The sequence below is a fragment of the Rhinatrema bivittatum genome, chromosome 1 (genome assembly GCF_901001135.1).
Source record: "Rhinatrema bivittatum chromosome 1, aRhiBiv1.1, whole genome shotgun sequence".
NCBI lineage: Eukaryota > Metazoa > Chordata > Amphibia > Gymnophiona > Rhinatrematidae > Rhinatrema > Rhinatrema bivittatum.
In genome coordinates, this window is record NC_042615.1 from 537,601,958 (window position 1) to 537,621,813 (window position 19,856).

The 19,856-nt window shown below is 45.0% G+C and overlaps 1 protein-coding gene across 3 annotated transcripts in view; it reads left to right on the plus strand.

Moving 5' to 3' along the window:
- Positions 1 to 19,856, plus strand: part of SUSD1 (sushi domain containing 1) — a 222,483-nt gene that overhangs the window by 52,412 nt on the left and 150,215 nt on the right. For all 3 annotated transcript variants that reach the window (XM_029614451.1, XM_029614437.1, XM_029614445.1), the window contains one exon: positions 4,489 to 4,662. In XM_029614451.1, the coding sequence (XP_029470311.1) occupies positions 4,489 to 4,662 (174 nt within the window). The remainder of the gene's footprint in view (positions 1 to 4,488; positions 4,663 to 19,856) is intronic.

Below are 19,856 nucleotides of genomic sequence, written 5' to 3' on the forward strand. Positions count from 1 at the left end.
TCACATGAGCTCAGCCCATATGTGCTCCTGCTCTGCACCTCTCCTGGATAATTCCTCTGCAGGAGGAAAACACCACGCCACACCCACAAGCCCCTGGCCTCTCTGTTTCGCCACTATGGAAAGCTCCTTGATGGGGGAGGAGAAAACCTCTACTTTCTCACTACACTGGTTCTCTGGACCTCAGCACATTAAAGGACACCCTAGGCAGATCTGGTGTTTGTGACTTACCCATCTCCTCACCTCTCCTCCTGGCTGCATGGTAGTTCTCCTAGGGGGGGGGGGGGGGAAGAAAAGACCCACTCCTTGCCACTATGCAGCCTCCGGCTCATGCTCCTCCATTCCAGTCCAAACCCCATAAAGGAGGCAGACTCCACTCCACTTCTTCTTGGCCTTGGCCTCTCCCCTTAAGGGAAAGATCCCCTGTAGGGCCCCACTCCCCTTGGAAGTTCCTTGGGACTCCCAGCCCACAGGTTGGGTACTACAGTCAGTTACATAATGGGAGGTCTCTAATCCCCGTCCTATATGAGCAAGGGCAGGGAAAGGGCAAAACCTTCCCCCTTTATACTGCCCACTTCTTCTTTTCTACCATCCCATAGGAGAAACCCAAACCTTTAAAGAACTATACACACATTTTCTCAAATCACATTATATAAGGTAATAAATACTATCACCAGTGTCATCCAGTGGTTAAACATTATTACTAACCAGATACCTTAGTAACTTCCAGGGTCTCCTCCACCCAGAGCCTTCTGTACACCCCTGTCTTACCAAGGGACATGCATAAATGGGGGTCTCCCTATAGATATATCTTACTTTACACTCATAACTCCTTTGAAAATTCACTCCTACATGTGCCAGGCTATGGGCCAGATTTAAGTTTTGGACCAAATTAGGGCCAAACGGTTACAAAAAGACTACAGATCTGATGATTTTGAATACTTTGAAAGCAGCTCATCCTTTGCCCAAGGAATGAATTTCCAGCAACTTCTGCAAGAAAAAAATGTCCAAAGGAAGGACCATGCAAACAAGTGGCCTAGAGGAGTAGACTAGTAGTTTGAACCAAGAAAGCCAGGGTTCAAAACCTGCTGCTGTTCCTTGTGACCTTGGGCATGTAACTTTATCCTCCAGAGCCTCAGGCACAAACTAATTAGGGTCATTCAATAAGCCGCATTAGAGCAGTATGGCGCGATAAACAGGGTCTAATGTGCGATAGACGTGTGATGTTTATCGGGTCACGCATTATCATGCAAATATGATATTGAGCATGGAAAAGCTAGAAAATTATGCAAATGAGGGACTCCTACCACATTTCACAGTAAAATAATGCAGATTAATACTGGATTTAATGTGGGAAATTACAATACCTTTTTTTTTGTGGTGGGGGAAAAAAGTTTTTATCGTGCCATAATGGCCATTATCACAGATCGAGGCAATTATTGCTGCTATTATCACGTGCGATAAAATGAGGCCTTCTCTCTGACACACCTGCACAGCCCTTCTGGGACAATAAAAACACCTTTTCTTACCAGCCCTGTCTTCAGAAAGCTACAGTATTAGGATACTAGCTCCTTTGGGCTGCTCAACAGCAACAATAAGAACTACAACAGGAAAGAGAGGTTCAAATGCCTCCTAGGGAAGTAACTGCACAGGAGCCAGAGCCGCAAGCCCTGCCACTGGAGTGCCCTGGCTGACGGCAGGCCTTGCCACGCAGGAGGGCACACAGGCGGTACAGGGAGCGCATCTTTCATGCATGAACCGCATTGCTGGGGATGCCAGAGGAACGAGTGGTTACCAGGTTTTGCCTCAGCTCTCAGGCTATCATGGATTTGTATCAAGAACTCAGAGGTGTTCTGGATCTGGTCATGGAAAGGTCCTGTGCTGTACCAGACTTCACCAAACTATTGTGTGCCCTGCATTTTATGACATCTGGCTCCTTCCAAACAATAGTCAGGCTTGTTGGGGAATGTCCGAAACCTCTTTTTCCTGCTGTTTGGACCAGATCATAACAGCTGTAGTTGACCGCATTAATCATTACATAAGATTCCCTCGTGAATAGCAGGACTTTCTATACTGGGAGAGGGTTTTAAGCTGTTGCCACATTTCCTAATGTTCTGGGAGATATTGACTGCACTCACGTAGCCATCATCCCACCTCATGGAAGGGAGGAGATCTATCGCAACAGAAAGATCTTCTACTCCATCAGTGTGCAAGTGGTCTGTGATGCTCGACTGCACATCCTTGACGTGGTTGCCAGATACCCAGAAGCTGCACATGATTCGTTTATACTTACCCAATTTGGCAGTTGGCTCATAGGTATGAGTGCTGCTTCTTTTTATAGTCCCTTTCTGGCTTTGTGTTTATAGCAAACACCACTGACAAAGGGGGCTGTCGGGGATGTGACAGCGTTGGCTCATGATAAGTGGCTTGGACTGTTAGGTCTATAAGCCATAGTGCCAGGGCCTAGCTTTCTCTCTCTATGCTGGAGAGGCCTGCTAATGTTGGATGCCCATACAAGACACTTGCTGCAAAGCTCTGTGTGTGACCGAGCACTACAGACTTTCAACTTGTTAACTTTAAGCAAGTAGCTGTTCAAATCCTCCCTCTTGTTGAAATGTCACTTGAGAAACAAACCTTTTCTGTGACCACAGTGCAGTGACTCCCAGGTCAGGTGTGCTCTGAGCCAGGATATCAGCCACGGTTTGTCTTGGGGTACCTGGGTTCTAATGAAGCTAAGATATGTGAGATCATCCTTAGATAACTGGTATATAAGATCAGCAACCCAAGGCAGTGCAGGGGTGGGAGCCAGTCTGGTGATGTCTGCCTGGTCCCAAGCAACATCAGGCCTCATCACTGTCGGCTCTTGGGCAGTGGAGGATCTTTATCCTCCATACTTCAGTTACTCCACAGTTGTCACACAGCAGCTGACACAGTGTTCTTGCAGGCTGGCAAGTACCCAAAAACTAAGTATATTCCATGTTACTGTTGCTAGTAATAGCAGTGGCTATTTTTTAAGTCAACTTAATTAATAGCAGGTAATGGACTCCTCCTCCAAGAACTTATCCAATCCTTTTTTTAACACAGCTATACTAACTGCACTAACCACATCCTCTGGCAACAAATTCCAGAGTTTAATTGTGCGTTGAGTGAAAAAGAACTTTCTCAGATTAGTTTTAAATGTGCCACATGCTAACTTCATGGAGTGCCCCTAGTCTTTCTATTATCCGAAAGAGTAAATAACCGATTCACATCTATCCGTTCTAGACCTCTCATGATTTTAAACACCTCTATCATATCCCCCCTCAGCCGTCTCTTCTCCAAGCTGAAAAGTCCTAACCTCTTTAGTGGATTGGCCACTGTTGGAAACAAGATGCTGGGCTTGATGGGCCCTTGGTCTGACCCAGTATGGCATGTTCTTATGTTCTTATTGAGTAACATGAACAGTCAAATCTTCTCTCATACAGTTTTTCTCATTTTAATCACCCATCACCGACTAGCATGTAGAGTAAGTTCTGAATCCCTCGCTGGCTGAGGGCTGGAAGAATACCTTATGCAAAACTGAACCACTAAGCGCTGCACCCACAGGGGTCACCATAGTAACTGCGGCTTCCTTTCCTCTCTCCTGAAACTCTGGCACACAATTTCTGTGATGTGCCCACATCTAGAGCCAACATATAATAAATATATCTATCTATATATCTATCTATATATCTATATCTATCTATCTATCTATCTATATATATATCTATATATATCTATATATAGATATATATAATTTTTTTTTTTTAACACATATCAGTTAAGTAATAGTGCTCATTATAGCGGGCTCTAGTTCAGTTTAGTTTATTATTTAATAGACTGCAATTCATCCCAAATACCAAAGCTGTGAACAGAGATAAATAGCGATAAATATAAGAAAAAACCCCAAGTCAATAGTTTATTATTTACCATATACCAAGAATACATAAAAACAATCAACACACAATATATATATATAATTTATATAGTATATTATAACTAACAAATTACTTCTTCCATAAAATGGAAAAGTTAATGCATAATGTGATGAAAATGCATAATATGATGTTAAAGCAAGAAATCAGACCAATAGCGATCAGACTAGTATCTTCATATTTCTGGTGCCTGAAGGACAACTAGCTGGAAATGAAGCCCACTGATAGGATTACTATCACTATTACAGAATGGAATTCAAGAGAGAGATGTTCATTCCCCCTCTGCCCTGAATTATAAAAAAAATATATTTAATTGCATTCAGACTGCTACACAGCAGGCCTTGTAATGTTTGGTAATGCCTGCTAGACCACACAGAAGATTTTCTAAATTGCAATACAATTATGTGCAAGTATTACCATATTAGTTGGTTCTCTGGTACAGGCAGGCTGGCATTTGCCAACTCATGTCTTCATTACGTTGTTGGAAATCACCTCTCTTCCTTAGAAGTACACATGTCTCTCTTCTCTCTTGCTGCAGAAATTGAGTGTGGCACCCCTCCGGGAATCCAACATGCTGACCTGGTATGGAGCGGGAACTCCAGTCTAGGAAGCGTGGTGTATTATGAATGTAAAGAGGGCTTTGAGGCTACCAGCGGGAAGAATATTTCTGTGTGCAGAGAGGATGGCCTTTGGGAAGAGAGCACATGCACAGGTAAAGTCTGAGCAGCCTCAGGGACTTTGACTTGAATTACTGCACAGAAGGAAAGCAAAGAGAAATATACTACTGTATTTAATACCAATATTTCCCTAAACGCTTTACAGTCACCATAAAAAGTACAACAGAATGCAACAAATTTCAGGAAGAGGGAGGGAAGAGATGTGATGTACCTGATGGTGCATATATTCATTTTTTTTAAATTTAAAGTTTTTTTATTAAGCATAATACATTTGTACAATGAACCACTCAACAATCAAAACTGATTATGGTACATGTGGTGTATCAGAAAACAGCAAAGTAGAAGCAACATAAATATCCATATACCCATGTAGAACAAGTGCAACTGAATCATGTCAAGTTTGCTTAATAGTTATTCAAACTGTATAACTCCCCCCCACGCTCCAGTCTGCAAAAGTAGTACTATTTTACACATGGGATGAAGGATCCAGTACTTACGCTCATTCAACTCTGGGTAGCCTAATACCATTGTATTATGTTCCTGAATGTAAATCGTTATCTGCTCGCTGCTGATTAGTAAGATTATTCTTCCATGTGTGATATGCCCGCCAAGTAAGTTCAAACTTATGTATATTTTTATTTTTATGTGCTGTTATTTTGGATAATAAATAGATTTTGTCAACTCTTTGTTGTATTTCTTTTTGAGTTGGTACTCTGGGGGCTTTCATTGCTCTGGCTATTTCACATCTTGTAGCGGTGAAAATTTGGTGTACCATTCTATTATCGTCTGGCGAACATTTCTTAATCGTAACGGCTAAAAGTGCTTGGGCAGGGATGATCTGAGGCGTCCCCTCCACCATTTCTCCCAACCATTTGAATATCTCTCCCCATACTCCTTTAATAACCAAGCAATCCCACCACATGTGTATATATGTGCCTTCCTCATTGCAATTCCTCCAGCATTTGCTAGAGATAGAAGGTTGGATGCGGTGTAATATTTGTGGATACATGTATCACCAGTGTAGAAGCTTGAGAGAATTTTCTATCAGGTGAGCAGCTATGTATCCCTTCCCTATACCCTGAAAAATTCCCTTCCATTGCTGGACTGTCATATCGAGGTTGAGGTCTTTCTCCCAGGCTCTAACATGTGTGGCTTTCGAGTCCTCTTTTTGCCCCAGCTGTTTGTAAAGGACAGAGAGTAATTTTGATGTCTTACCTGCATTTCTGCATAATACTTCAAAATCAGATGGTTCCTGCTGTAGGTGAATTCCAATCATGGAGGTAAGGGCAAAATGACGCAATTGGGCATATGGAAAAATTGCAGAAGCCGGTAGGTCATATTGTCGTCGTAGCCCTTGTTTACTCCAGACTTGTGCCCATGTCCCAATCCCCCTATCCTTCCATTCTTGAAAATCCAGGTTCTCGTAGCCCAGCTTAAAGGTGTGGTTGGTATATAGGTTGGTACTTGCATGGTTTTCCCTCGTCCCCCTTAAGCAAGACCTGTGCTGTATCCAAAGCTCTAGTGATATATTCATAGATGGGGGGTAGTAATGTCTTGGTATCTTTAATCCACGTCTTTCGTGGCTGCCACAGCAAGCTTTTGACGATACCTGCCCAAGAATTTCTTGGCTAGTCTGGAGCCACTGCTTAGGGTGTTGGCACCTGTGCCAATCCACTAGTTTTTTAAATTGTGCCGCTAAATATCTCCCTATCTCTGGGACATTTAACCCCCCATGTGCCCTGGATTGGCACAGGATCCTCCTTGCCACCCATGGTCGCTGTCTGGCCCATATAAAGGACATGCATCTCTTCTGCCACAGTTTCAATTGGGTCAGAGGACTCTTAATGGGTAATGTTTGAAAGAGATATAAAAATTTAGGGATCAGTATCATTTTTACCACTGCAATGCGGCCCAGCCACGATATGTGATATCGATTCCATTCTTCCATTGCCTTGATAATTTTGGTCCACAAAGGGCGGTAATTTATGTGGAACAGATCCTGGATCGCGCTTATCACTCCCAGATATTTAATCTGTTTCTTTGCCCATTGATATTGGAACTGTGGTTGTAGATGTTTTTCCTCTCTGTGGGGGGATGCTGATGTTGAGAATCTCTGATTTCTCCCAGTTAATACGTAAACCCGATACCCCACCAAAGGCCTCTAGTTCTCGGGTGAGTTGTGTAAGATATTTAAACGGATTAGTCAGTGTGATCAGGATATCGTCAGCAAATAAGGAGATTTTCGATGTCACTTGTCCTACCGTTATTCCAGTAATATCTGCATTACGCCGAACACATATCGCAAAAGGCTCCAAGAACAGGGAGAATAGCAGGGGCGACAGAGGGCAGCCCTGTCTGGTCTCTCTCCCCACCGTAAAAGTAGGTGAATATCCCCCATTTATTTTAATATAAGCTCTGGGTGCATTGTACAACTGCCGCAGCCATTGAAGAAAATGTCCCCCAAAGCCCATCCTCTCCAGGGTTTTAAACAGGTATGACCTGTGCACCATATCAAAAGCCTTCTCGGCATCTGCCGACAATGCTAATGTAGGTATATTGGGTTTTTTTCACGAACCATATGTTATCTAATATTTTATGGACATTGTCCGCCGCAGTCCTTCCCAGGGATGAACCCCGCTTGGTCTGGGTGAACCAATTGTGCTATGAAACAGTTTAACCTGTTCGCTAATATTTTTGCTAAAAGTTTAACATTTATTTATTATTTTTATATACCGACATTCGATCTGAGATATCACGTTGGTTTACATTCAGGTACTGTAGGTATTTCTCTATCCCCAGAGGGTTTACAATCTAAGTTTTGTACCTGAGGCAATGGAGGGTAAAGTGACTCAATATTTAAAAGCGAAATCAGCCGACAGGACCCACATACTGCCAGGTCCCTTCCTAGTTTTGCTAGGATTGTGATTCCTGCCGTATTAGCCTGCGCAGACAATGTTTTCCCCGATCGCAGGGAGTTGAAATAGTTACCTAATATCAGTGCCAGCTGCGTGGCATAACATTTATAAAACTTAGGAGTGTAACCATCGAGTCTTGGAGACTTACCGGTACTAAGTTTCAGTGTTTTAATAGCCTCTTGAATTTCCCTGATTGTGATTTCTTTATCCAGAAATTGCCTTTGAGAGGATGTCACCTCAGGTAAGGGGATATCGTCTAGATAGCGATCTATCTCGCTACCCTCAATCGACTGATCCATGCTAAAGAGAAGAGAATAAAACTGATGGAATCGGCTACGGATGGATGTTTTATCCATCAGCAAAGTGCCCTCTGGGGATTTAATCTTTAATATGGTTGATTGGGCTTGTCTGTGTTTTAAAGTTTGTGCTAAATATTTCTCCGCTTTGTTTCCCCCCTCAAAGAACCTCTGCTGCGCTCTTTCTATTTGGTGAGCAATTACAGTGGAGTCCAAGTCAGCTATCTGATTATGAACATCCTGTATTGTTTGGCCAATCTGGTTCCGTGAGCTATCATGATGGTGTAAGCTAGTAGGATGTTTTAATTGTCCGAGTAGCTCAGTATGTGCCCTCTCCCATTTGTTTCTTAAGGTGGGAGCCTCTAGCAATAAATGTCTCACGCAATACTACTTTTAAGCATTCCCACACTGTCCCCGGATCGGTGTCCCCTGTGTCATTTAAGTTTGAGGTAGTCTTGGATCTCTTTCACAATCTCAGTCGTAAACTCCCCATCTTCCAATAGCGAATCATTGAGCCTCCAGTATCTTTGACCTCTGTCATAATTCTGCAGCTTCAATTGGAACCAGGTGGGCGCATGGTCTGACCACACTATAGGTTCAATTTCCATTGCGCTAACTGCATGTAACATTGTCTTATCAATCATAAACATGTCGATTCTAGAGTAGCTGTCATGGGGATGGGAGTAAAAGGTAAAACGTCTCGAGGAGAGATACCGATACCTCCAGATCTCCACCCCTGACACAAGTTCCATTAGATTTTTTAGGGCCTGCCTGGTACGCTTGGAATCCACGCTCAGCCCGGTAGACGTATCTAAGGTGGGATTAATTGTAACATTGAAGTCTCCTCCCATAATTACACTCCCCTCATTTTGGTAGCTACTGTGGAATATAATGTAGCGTAAAACTCCTCTTTCTGTAAATTAGGTTCGTAAATGTTAAGGAGAGTTAGTCTCCCCCCCCCCCCCCCCATTTTTACCACGAGCAACACATATTGACCCTTGATGTCATAGTGGGCGCTAAGTACCTCATGATGTAAATCCTTATGCATTATTAGCCCACCCCAATATATTTGGTGGAGGCTGTCGCTGCTGCCTAATACTGATGAGGATATCTATTGGACCGAATCAGCCCCTCGTATCATTTCTTGAGATGTGTTTCCTGGAGATATATCACATCTGCTTGCAAATGGTCCAGCTCTTTAAATAGGAGCTGTCTCTTGCGCCCAGAATTTACCCCCTTAATATTAAGTGTTACAAATTTAAACGCAGTCATGGATGCCATCCGATGTACTCCCCTCTCATTTGCCCATATGGTGCAGCGCTATTGGCTTTTCGGTGTACCAGCAAGCTATTCACAGACCAAACTCCTCCGACCATAAAGTTCAGTTCCCATAGCTTTGACAAAGCATTGTTCCACTGGATAGTATCCAGTCCCTCCAATCGTTTGCCTAATACTAGATTCTGTCTTGAGCGTGTATGGTGTTCCCATCCCCCCTCCCCCCTTCCAACCCCCCCTGAGTGCCTGGGAAGCTCTCCTCCCTTCCCAGTGTCTAATGGAAGAAGAGTCCATGCTGGGTAGCGTGACAACCCCATGCCTGGGCTGTACTTTCAATTAGTCAATAAGGGAATCCTCGATAATTGGGAGCTCCTTGTGAGTAGCAGAGTGAAAGTTCCAATTGTTGAGGGTAAATATCCAATGGGTGAGAGCCCTCACCTTGTAGTAAATATGATATAGTGTCAATCTCTTATTTGAAAGGTCTATCAGGTGGATGTGGGTTCATTATTTTTACCCTCAGTATTCCTCTGGAGACGGCGACCTCCCTTGGTAATCCGCTGCCATCTGGGCATTTCCCCTCTCTTCCCTGAGGATGTCTTGTTGGCTGCAGTTGGCATATCCACCACCATTCCCGCTGTCTTTAGGATGTCTGCTGCTTCTTCCAGTGTTCGGACATGGTGTGAGATACCTCCTAGCTGAAACCATAAGCCGAACGGGAAGAGCCAGCAGTATTGGGTCTTCGTTGTAGTCAACGCCGCCGTCACGGTTTTGAAATCTAGCCTCTTCCTAAGGGTAGAAGCTGCCAGATCTGTGTATAATGCCACTTCGTTGCCATCCCAGTTCCACACTCTGCTTCCTAGCTGCAGTGGTAATTTGCTCCTTATAAGCATAGGAGTGAAAACAGGCAATTATATCTCGTGGCTTATTTCCCACTTTGGGACCCAGAGATCTATGGGCCTCTCTCTATGTTGGGACTGCACCTTTCTTAATTGCTTTGGGCCTCTGTTTCACCCAGTAATAGCATGCAGATTTTGTTTACTACCTGATAGCCGTCTGCATATTCTTCTTTCTCAGGTATTCCTTTAAAACGCAGGTTCCATCGCCGAGACCTATTCTCGAGGTCTTCTAATTTATCAGCCATAGAGCTATTACTGGCCTGGAGGTCTTTAGTACTTTGTTGAAGATTTCGCCACCGCTCCTCATGGGAGTCCAGGCGCATGTCTGCGTCATCCACTCTGCGGCCCAGCTCAGCGAATTCATCTCTGATTTCCTGCAGCGTTTGTGAGACTTCCCACTTATAGTTTTTGATGTCCTGCCTCAGCTCCCTGAACCAGGTTCTCATCTCAGCTCGAGAGGGTGGTTCAGCTTCCATGAGCCGCGTGTCTCCTCCGGCTTTCCCCGGCACCGTCCTCCACCGCCATTTTGTTTCCTTCCAGGTCCGCGTCTTCTCCGCTCTTATTATAAGAGAATTTTTTAAAGTCCACCACTTTTTTTTTTTTCGCCGCCATATGCCTCACAGGGTCCATTTCCAGCGCTGGTCACCTGTTTTCGGATCCGCTTAGTTTTTCCGCTGTTTTACCCTGAAATAGCCCCGCGGCATGGAGAGCTCCGCTTTAGGCTTCCAGCATGGGAAGTGATGTCACTTCCTCTCCCAGACTGTGCATATATTCTGATCAGAGTATATTACAGGACGAAAGAGAATAAAAGTCTACGGGAGGAAGCTTAAGTTTTACTCAAGGACTGGAAAGCAGAGAAGTGGTCACATGAAAAAAGAGAGGGGGGGGCTGAGCTGTCTCTCTTTTGATGGAGAGGGCTCTTTTGCAAACAGTGATAAGTTTGGGAACTGGTGGAACAGGAGGCACAAGAAGGAGAATGATAAAGCAGTGGAACGATTCCCCTATGAAGAAACACTAAAGAGGTTAGGACTCTTCAGTTTTGTGAAGGGCAGAGGCGGATTGGCCCATTGGGGCTTTGGGCGTGCCCCGGTGGGCCTGTCAGGGCAGTTAAGTGACACCTGTGTTGCTTGCAGTGGCCCCCATGTCTGCGGAGCCACTGCAATTAATCCCAGGCCCCACAGCATCGGTTCTGGCAGAATGGGAACCTCTACTAAGGCGCTCTGCTCATTTCTGTTTTTTGGGGTTTTTTTTTTGCTTTTCCTATGGCTGCAGCCGCGCTTCCAAGGGCCTATTCTTCTCTTTTATTTTATTTTGTCCCCGCAGCTGCGGCTCTATGGGCCTGCATTTTTTTTTATATCCTTTTCCTGCAGCTTTACTGATCTCTGTGGGATGACGCCCTCACTACCGCTGTGGTGGAAATGCTCCCCGGTCTTCCCTCAACTGACCTCGTCTCTCTTTGCCGCGGAAGGAGCCAGCAGACATCTCGCTGCTGCTTCACCACAGCAGAATGCCTCTCACCGATATTTTTGCTGACAGCCCCTTTATATTGAGGCTGTGGCAATGAATAGTCCCAGCCCCGCTGCATTGGCCTGCCTACCTAATCCCACACCAGGGTCATCAGCTTATAGCCCTGCCTGGTCCCTCCTGACCACCAATGTAAATATACACTTATTTTTTTTTTACATATTCAGAAGCAGCAGGGGAGAAGAGAGAGATTGGGAGTTGCAAGGGAGCATGCATGTGTGTGTTGGTGACAACTGGAGCGAGGGAGTGTGTGTAGGTGTCAGTGGGTGCAAGGGAGAAAGTGTCTATAGGTGTCAGTAGGAGCGAGGGAGTATGTAGGTGTTAGTGCGTCTGAGGAAGCACGTGTATGTAGGTATCGGGTGCATGTGTGTATGTGTCAGTGGGCGTGAGGGGGTGTATATAGGTCTCACTGAGTGCAAAGAAGTGAGTGTGTAGGTGTCAGTGGGTGTGAGGGAGCATATGTGTGTGGGTGTTAATGAGGGAGCGTGTGTATGTATATGTCGGGTGCAAGGGAGCATGTGTGTATAGGTGTCAGTGGGAGCAAGTGAGTGTGTAGGTATCAGGGTGCGAGGGAGCATATGTCTGTAGGTGTCGGGTGTGAGGGAGCACGTGTGTTTTGGTGTCAGTGGGCACAAGGGAACGTGTGTGTAGGTGTCAATGGGTGTAAGAGAGCGTGTGTCTAGGTGTTGGGTGTGAGAGAGGGAGTGGGTAGGTGTCAATGGGTGCGAGGGAGCATGTGTGTATGTGTCAGTGGGCTCAAGGGAGTGTGTGGGGGTGTATATATGTGTCAGTAGGTGTGAGGGAGTGTAGGTGTATAGGTGTCACTAGGTACGAGGGAGTGAGGGTTTGTGTGCATGTAGTTGACAGTGGGTGAGAGGGAGCATATGTGTATATGTGTCACTGTGTGTGAGGGAGCTTGTGGGTGTGTATGTGTCAGCAGGTGCAAGGGTGCGTATGTGTATGAGGGAAGAGAAAGTCTGTGCATACCCTAACCCCCACTAATCCAGAACAATCTCAGAGTGACTGGAAAGTATAGAAAGCGTGCAATTTTTTAATTCTTATTGGTTTTAATTATTGGGTGTTAATCTGATGTGTCTGCTCTTTTAAAATTGGTTTTGGGGACATTTTTAAAGTTTTATGAGTTTAATTATAGGATGTTCAGCTGTTTTATGATATTTATCCTTTTTGTTTAAATGGCTTTACCTTTGCTGACTTATATTTCTTGATTTAATTGTTTACCATTCCTCATAAAATATCAATGTTTCTCTTTTTCCATTGTTGCACTGTGTACAGTATCTAGTGGTTTCCAATTCAGTTTTTGTCTGCACATTTCTATTTATACTTTATGGTCTCTTTATTCTGTATTTGTTGAGGATCAATCTGTATTCTGCATGTATGACAGAGGTGAGGTATTCTGCTAGCGTGTAGTTTGTGTAGGGATCTAAAGCAGTTTAGCTTGCTCTGGTTTACAAACTGGTGTTTTAGGGCCTGGTGTAATATTTGCAATATTGCCTTTTCAAAGGTAGAGTTGTCATGTTTGAGTACTGGTTGTTATTGCTGTTTTGGTATTGGAGTTTTACTATATTTTAGTTGTAATTCAGTTTATCCAAGGCTTTCTGAGAGCTGAACTCACAACCAACATGTGTTACAATAGGCTTAATGCAATATGGGATCCAAGTGTCTCACTATTTTTTATTCTGCAGGGTTTTCTGGTTGGCACCACAGAACTGCATGCTGTTAGTGATACTTTTACCTCATAGGACTGTACTTTGAATTGCTTTTTTAAATGTAAAAACTATTCTAAATGCATAATTTTAAATTGTGTGTGAGGAGGGAGGGGCTGGGGGTACAAGGCTATAAGCTTTACCTATGACGCCTAATACCCTTCCACCAGCCTTGGCTGCACTAGATCCACCGTGGGAAAGCAGGATTTTGGAGCTGTGCTACTTTGGGTCATATGGCTCTTTCCAGTGTCTGCCAAGGCTTCATTTTTCTTTTTAAGCCCTGGAGAAGCATCATTCCATCCTTCCTTTAGAGTAGGTAGGCAGTGCAGAGCCTGGGGAACCATAAAAGCAGCAGACTCTGTAGCACTAGGCCAATGGGAATACACTGGATTGGTGAGGGGCAGGGGAGATTACAGTGAAGTGGAGGCAAACTACAGTCAGAAAAAGGGATGGGGTGAGCCAAGAGGAAGAGCCTATGCAATGTTGGGGAGGCATGAATATTCCTCCTGAGAGGGACATCAGGCTGTGGAACCAGTGAGTCTCTTGAAGTAGGGGTGGGACTGGGAAAGTGAGCATGAGAGGGCTGCTGCAAGCTGGGGAAGGGCTGGCAGCAAGTAGAAACGTTTTAGATATTGATGTGGCAGTACTGGAGCGGGGGCACACACTGTGTGAGGATATGAGCAGTAACACAATCATGGAATGTGAGTAAGAAAGAGAGTGCATGTGTGTGTGTCTTTCTCTGTGACACCCATACACACACTTTCTTATGACACACCCATACACTGAGAGTGAGAGTGTGTGTGTAGGTGTTTTTGTGGTAGTGAGAGAGAGAGATCCACACACACCCTCTCTTGGACACAAAGTGGGAATTTTAAAGTGTGTGTGTGGGGTTTGTGTCTGAGAGACTGTGGGCCGGATTTTAATATCTACGCGCGGGCGTAGATTTGTGCACGCAATCCGGCGCGCACAAATCTACGCCCGATTTTATAGCATGCACGTGCAGCCTTGCACATGTTATAAAATCTGGGGTCGGCGCGCGCAAGGGGGTGCACCTTGTGCACACCGAGCCCTAGGGGAGCCCCGATGGCTTTCCCCGTTCCCTCCGCTCCCTCCCACCTTCCCCTCCTTTACCCTATCTAACCCGCCCCCCAGCCCTACATAAATCCCCCCACCTTTATTTTTCTATTTAGGCCTGCCTATGGCAGGGGTAACTTGCGCGCACTGGCCAGCTGCTGGCGCGCGATCCCCCTGGCACAGCCCCGCCCCCGGACCGGCATCCCGTCCCCGCCCCCTTCCCGCCCCTTTTTCAAAGCCCCGGGACATACGCGCGTCCCGGGGCTTGCGTGCATCACCGGGCCTATGCAAAATAGGCTTGGCACGCGCAGGAGCAGGTTTTAAAGGGTATACGCGCGTAACCCTTTTAAAATCTGCCCCTGTGTGTGTATCTGACACTAGCTGGTTACATTGTTTTATATTATATATTTATTATAGTGTTTTAATTTGTTCTTCATGTAGCACGATTGTGTCACTATAGGCAAAATATAAATATTTTTAAATAAATAAAATTTCTTGGCAACTGATTCAAGAGCTCATTGGTTGACAAGACACTTTAATACCAGACCAGGAATCCAAGATATAATTATGAGAGATGTAACCAGACTTGGTAAACAGACAACCGATTGGAAGAGGGCTCACAGATCTGTTTGCTCACCCCTGAGTTATTTAGGAAGAATGTGAAATTTATGTTGGAGATTTTTTGGCTCAATTCTGCCAGGCTACAGGTCACATGATGTATCTATGAAGGGTCAGTTTGTCGTGTTTTTGGGAACTGCTTAAAACACACAAGGGAGTCAGACAGATACCCTATGGGCCGGTTTTGAAAAAAATCCCCAGGGCTGATATTTTCCTACAATATGGCTCTGGAGAAGAGACATCTATAAAATGAGTGGAGTAGAACGAATAAAGTGAATCAGTTTTTACTCTTTGAAATAGTACAAAGATTAAAGGACACACAATGAAGTTACTAGGTGATACATTTAAGACAAATAGGAGAAAATATTTTTTTACTCAACAAATAATTTAACCCTGGAATTTGTTGCCAGAAGATGTGATGAAAGCTGTTTAAAAAGGTTTGGACAAGTTCCTGGAGGAAAAGTCCATAAACCATTATTAAGGTTGATTTGGGAAAATCCACTGCTTATTCCCCTTCCTACCCCATCCTCCCCAGGCCAGACCCTCAGAGGCGGCAGTTTGAAACACGTGTTGGGACGGGAATCGAGCGTATGATTCACAACAAGCAGGAATTGGAGGGTATTCATTTGGAAACAAGGTAGAATTGTTTTAATACAACTAGAGTTAAGTCTCACGGAGTGTTATTGTATCATGGATGTCACGAAATGACGAGACTTTAATATATTTAAATTTAGTAATTTAAGCATACATCAAAATAAAAACAAAGGAGGTGGAGGGAAGTTAATGATTACTATGCAAAAATGATGCAGGGACGCCTACACAATGTATGAAACTTTCCTCTATCTCCAAAATTTAATTAATTAACCTAATAAATGAAGGTTGACCGACGTGCCGCAAATGCGCAGTAGAGAGCAGCTCTACTGCGCATGTGCGGGCGAGCACGTCGGTCTTAGCCAGCGTCAGAAAAAAAAAACATGGCGGCGGGTGGCGGCGGCGGCAGCGGGCGGCGGCGGCAGCAAGCGGCAGCAGCGGCGGCCAGTAGCGAGGGAGGGAGGGAGAGAGTGAGAGGGAGGGAGGGAGTGGGAATGACTGAGGGAGGGACTGAGTGGGAGGGAGGGAGGGATTGAGTGAGGGGGAGGGACTGAGTGGGAGGGAGGGACTGAGTGAGAGTGAGGGAGGGGGAGGGACTGAGTGAGAGTGAGGGAGGAGTGGGTGAGTGTGTGGGAGGGAGGGAGGGGGTGGGGAAGAGTGAGGGGAGAGGGAGAATGAGGGAGAGGTGAGAGACAGGGATGTGAGTAAGTGGAAGGGTAAGAAGTTGTGGAGCAGAGAAAAGGGAGTGGAGGAGGGCTGAGGGGGAGGGGATGGGATTGAGAGAGGGTGGGGAGTGACTGAGGGAAGGGGAGAGAGGTGGGAGTGACTGAGGGAAGGGGAGGGAGGTGAGAGTGAGGGGAAGAAGGCAGTGGGAGATAGAGGGTGAGTAAGACTGAGTGGAGGAAAGGGGAGGAGTGAACGAGGGGAAGGGGGAGAGAGGGAGAAAAAGTGTAGAAGGGTGCTGTGTTAGAAAATGGACTGAAAACAAAATGTAATGTAGCCTGTTTTAACGGGCTTAATGGCTTGTTTTAAAATAAAAGAACATTTTAAAAACAAAAGAAAAAATCAATTCCACATGTTGTGTAGGTAGTGAGATTATATATGAAGTATTCACATATAATAGAAAAAAATAAATGCTTCTATATAAAATTGTTTGAAATAAATAGTACACATATACAGTGAACAGAACAGCCTTGGATACTGTTCAAATGACTAATATTTAATTATTAAATCACTGTTTTTGGTTGTGTTGATACATTTTAACTTTCGGACAGGGCAGTGGCACAGTCAGAGGTAGCCAGATCTGGCTTGCTCTCATCTTCCCTGAATGCCTCCTACCTGCCTCCAGAATGCCCCCGGCTGGAGAAGTGGCTGAAAATGCTAGTTTTGCCATTTAGATGGATAACTTTTATATTATTCGTCTAAATAGCTTTTGAATATGGTCTTCAGTAGTATTTTGTTTTCTAATTAAAAATAGAAACATACATTTAACAGAGGTTCCCAGGCTGTGGTGTCGTGTTGTACAGTGGGAGAGGGTGTAGTTTTTCACTTGCCTGGCTGGATGGCTCTGCTCTGGAGGGGGGTGGAGGTGGAGAGAGAGGGTCAGCTGGAAGGCAGGGAGGGTGAGGGGTGAACTGATAGTTGGAGAAGGACTACCTCCACTCCCTACCCGCTAATTTGTTTTGATTGTCATCTGGGTAATGTAAAATTTCAAATGCTAATATGGAGTCACATTGGCTAAAATTTGAGAAGCCCTAGTTCCAGTTTTCAAAAGCGTTTTGAAGGGGTTTTTTGTTGTTAAATGGAACTGTTGTGCCCTCTAGTGTCCTTAAACATGAATCACAGGCGGGTGTCCAGAGCATGTGCTGTTAATGTTTATTCAAGAATATGAGAAATCATAAGAAAGATAAGTTATACTTTAACAGATTGCATAAAAGGAGAACATATAATGGAAGGAAAAGCAGGCCCAGATCATAGGAGCACATCAGGGAGCTGTGGTGTTGACCTAGGATGTGAATGTTGACACTCGGTATGTGATTGTTAACCAAGAATAAGAATGCTGATATTGTAAACCACTGTGATCTTCTTTTGAAGTGATGGTATATAAAACACCTAAATAAATATGCAAGGCCTAGCAATAATGAAAGAAGGTTTCAGAAATATTCTCAATGAAATGAAAAAAAAAAGTGTTACAGTAGATCATTTAGGCATAAAAAACCCATTGCTTTTGTTAATGAAATACTTGACACAGGAGCAATTCCAATAGGATCTCCAGTAGCTTTCTTCTCATTTTTCTTTTCTTTGCTGCTCTCTCCTCCATCACCACTTCTTTACATCCCTATAATCACTCTTCCTTCTACCTCCCTGTCTTTAGTATCAGTCCTTTCTCTCCCTTAACCTACCACCTCCTCTTCTCTTTCTATCTTCTACCCTCTATCTCTATCTTCTTATTTCACCCCCACTGGCCCTCCATCAACTCCCCTCTGTGGCTTCCCCCTTTCAATTTTCCATCTTGCTTTCCTCCCATACTTTCCATTCCCCCCCCCCCCTCACTGTCTCCCACTCCTCCCTTCAGTTCACCATTCTCCCTCAGCTCCCCATATCCTTTCTTCAACTTTCCCGTCTTCTCTGTTTGGTCAGTCCTGTCCCCCTCTCTGGCTCTCCTTCAGCCCTCTCTGATCATCCCCGCCCCCGGGTCTTCATTCCCTTCTCCACTCGCCTTTCAGTCCCCCACACCTGATGAGGGGACCAGCATAAAAGCTGCACCTGCTACCCCCACCCCAGCTGCACTCCCTCTCCCGGTGTGTGCACTGTCACATGAAGACCCCTCCTGCTTCACTCTTAACTGGGACGTGCATGCCGGGAAGGGAAAGAGATGGCACTGCTAGATGACATCATCAACATCCAAGGAGATGCAAGCAAAGTAATTCAGTCCCAAACTTTAAAGTAATTTGTAAAGAAGATAATTTTTAATTTCACATTCGAAACGGCAACTCCATTGCTCATCTGTCAGAGCAACATAGTTCTCAAAAGGGTCCCCCAACACGGACCCGTGTTTCGCCGAACTCGGCTGCGTCGGGAGGGACAATGAATTTTTTTTGATGGAATTCTTAACAACTTATATACGCTGTTACATTCGAACAGTCAATGTTTCGAATGTGAAATTAAAAATTATCTGCTTTACGAATTACCTTTAAAGTTTGGGACTGAATTACTTTGTTTGCATCTCCTTGGGTGTTGATGCTCTAATATTTGGAGTGCAATTCTCTGCTCCTTTCTTTGTGTTTTGGATTACTGCTATATGACAAACATCGGGAGGGGACGAGGAGCTGCTGCCATGGGGGGACAGCCCTTATTTTGGTCCACGGCTGCTCCTAGTTCCAGCCTCTTCCTTCTCTCCGCTCCCAGCAAAGATGAGCTGTATTGCTGCAGATTAGGCTCTTCCCACCCTATAGTTCATCCTGTGGGTGGGGGTCTTCCTTTCTCCCCACTTTCTTGTAGGCACTGATTGACCATTAATATTTTGGAGGCAGGGGGAGATGGAGCCTCTTCCAGGGATGTCTGGCAGGCTCAGCCGAACTGGATTGCTAAAGATTCCAGTTACTGTCGTAACTGGACACTGTACTAAATATCCACAAAGCTTACTTCCCGCTCTAAAACCAGATGGTTGCCACCCTGGGGGGTGGTGGGGTGGGGGGGGGATGACATGCCAGCCACCGGAGGAAAAGTCACGCCTTTGGTTTGCCTATCACTGAATATAATTCACTCTCCTACTCTGAGGCTGCCGGAGTCGGAGCAGCAGCAGCAGCAGGCTGGTAGTAAGGGAGTACGGCAGGACCCCCCCTCCACCTAATGGATTCCCTGTGCATTTCCGGACCCCGGGAGGCATTACTACTGCTACTGTGGGGCAGAGATATGCAGCATCGGCTTGGCATGAGGAGCAGGCGAAGACTAAGGGGGGAAAAAACCCAACTTCCTGGACTTGCTTTTCCTGCTGATTTCTGCCGTGCTCAACATAAATCAAACTTGCTATAAAGAGGACATATCTAATGTATCAGTGACCTTCATATAGTGCCACTTAAGGCTTTTTGGCTTGTGTCAGTGGTAAGCCCTGAGAATGCACTAGGGCTTTATAATGATGAGCTCACTAACAATGCAAAATTCTGAGATCCTTCGAAATGAAGTTATCAAACGCACTTATCTTTCAAACAGAGTCCACAAATTCTTTCTTAACGGTCCGCAGTCAAGCCGACACGGCAATGTTTCGGAGCTGGAAGCCCCTTCTTCAGGGTGACTCGGCGTTTATGTGCGTGGAC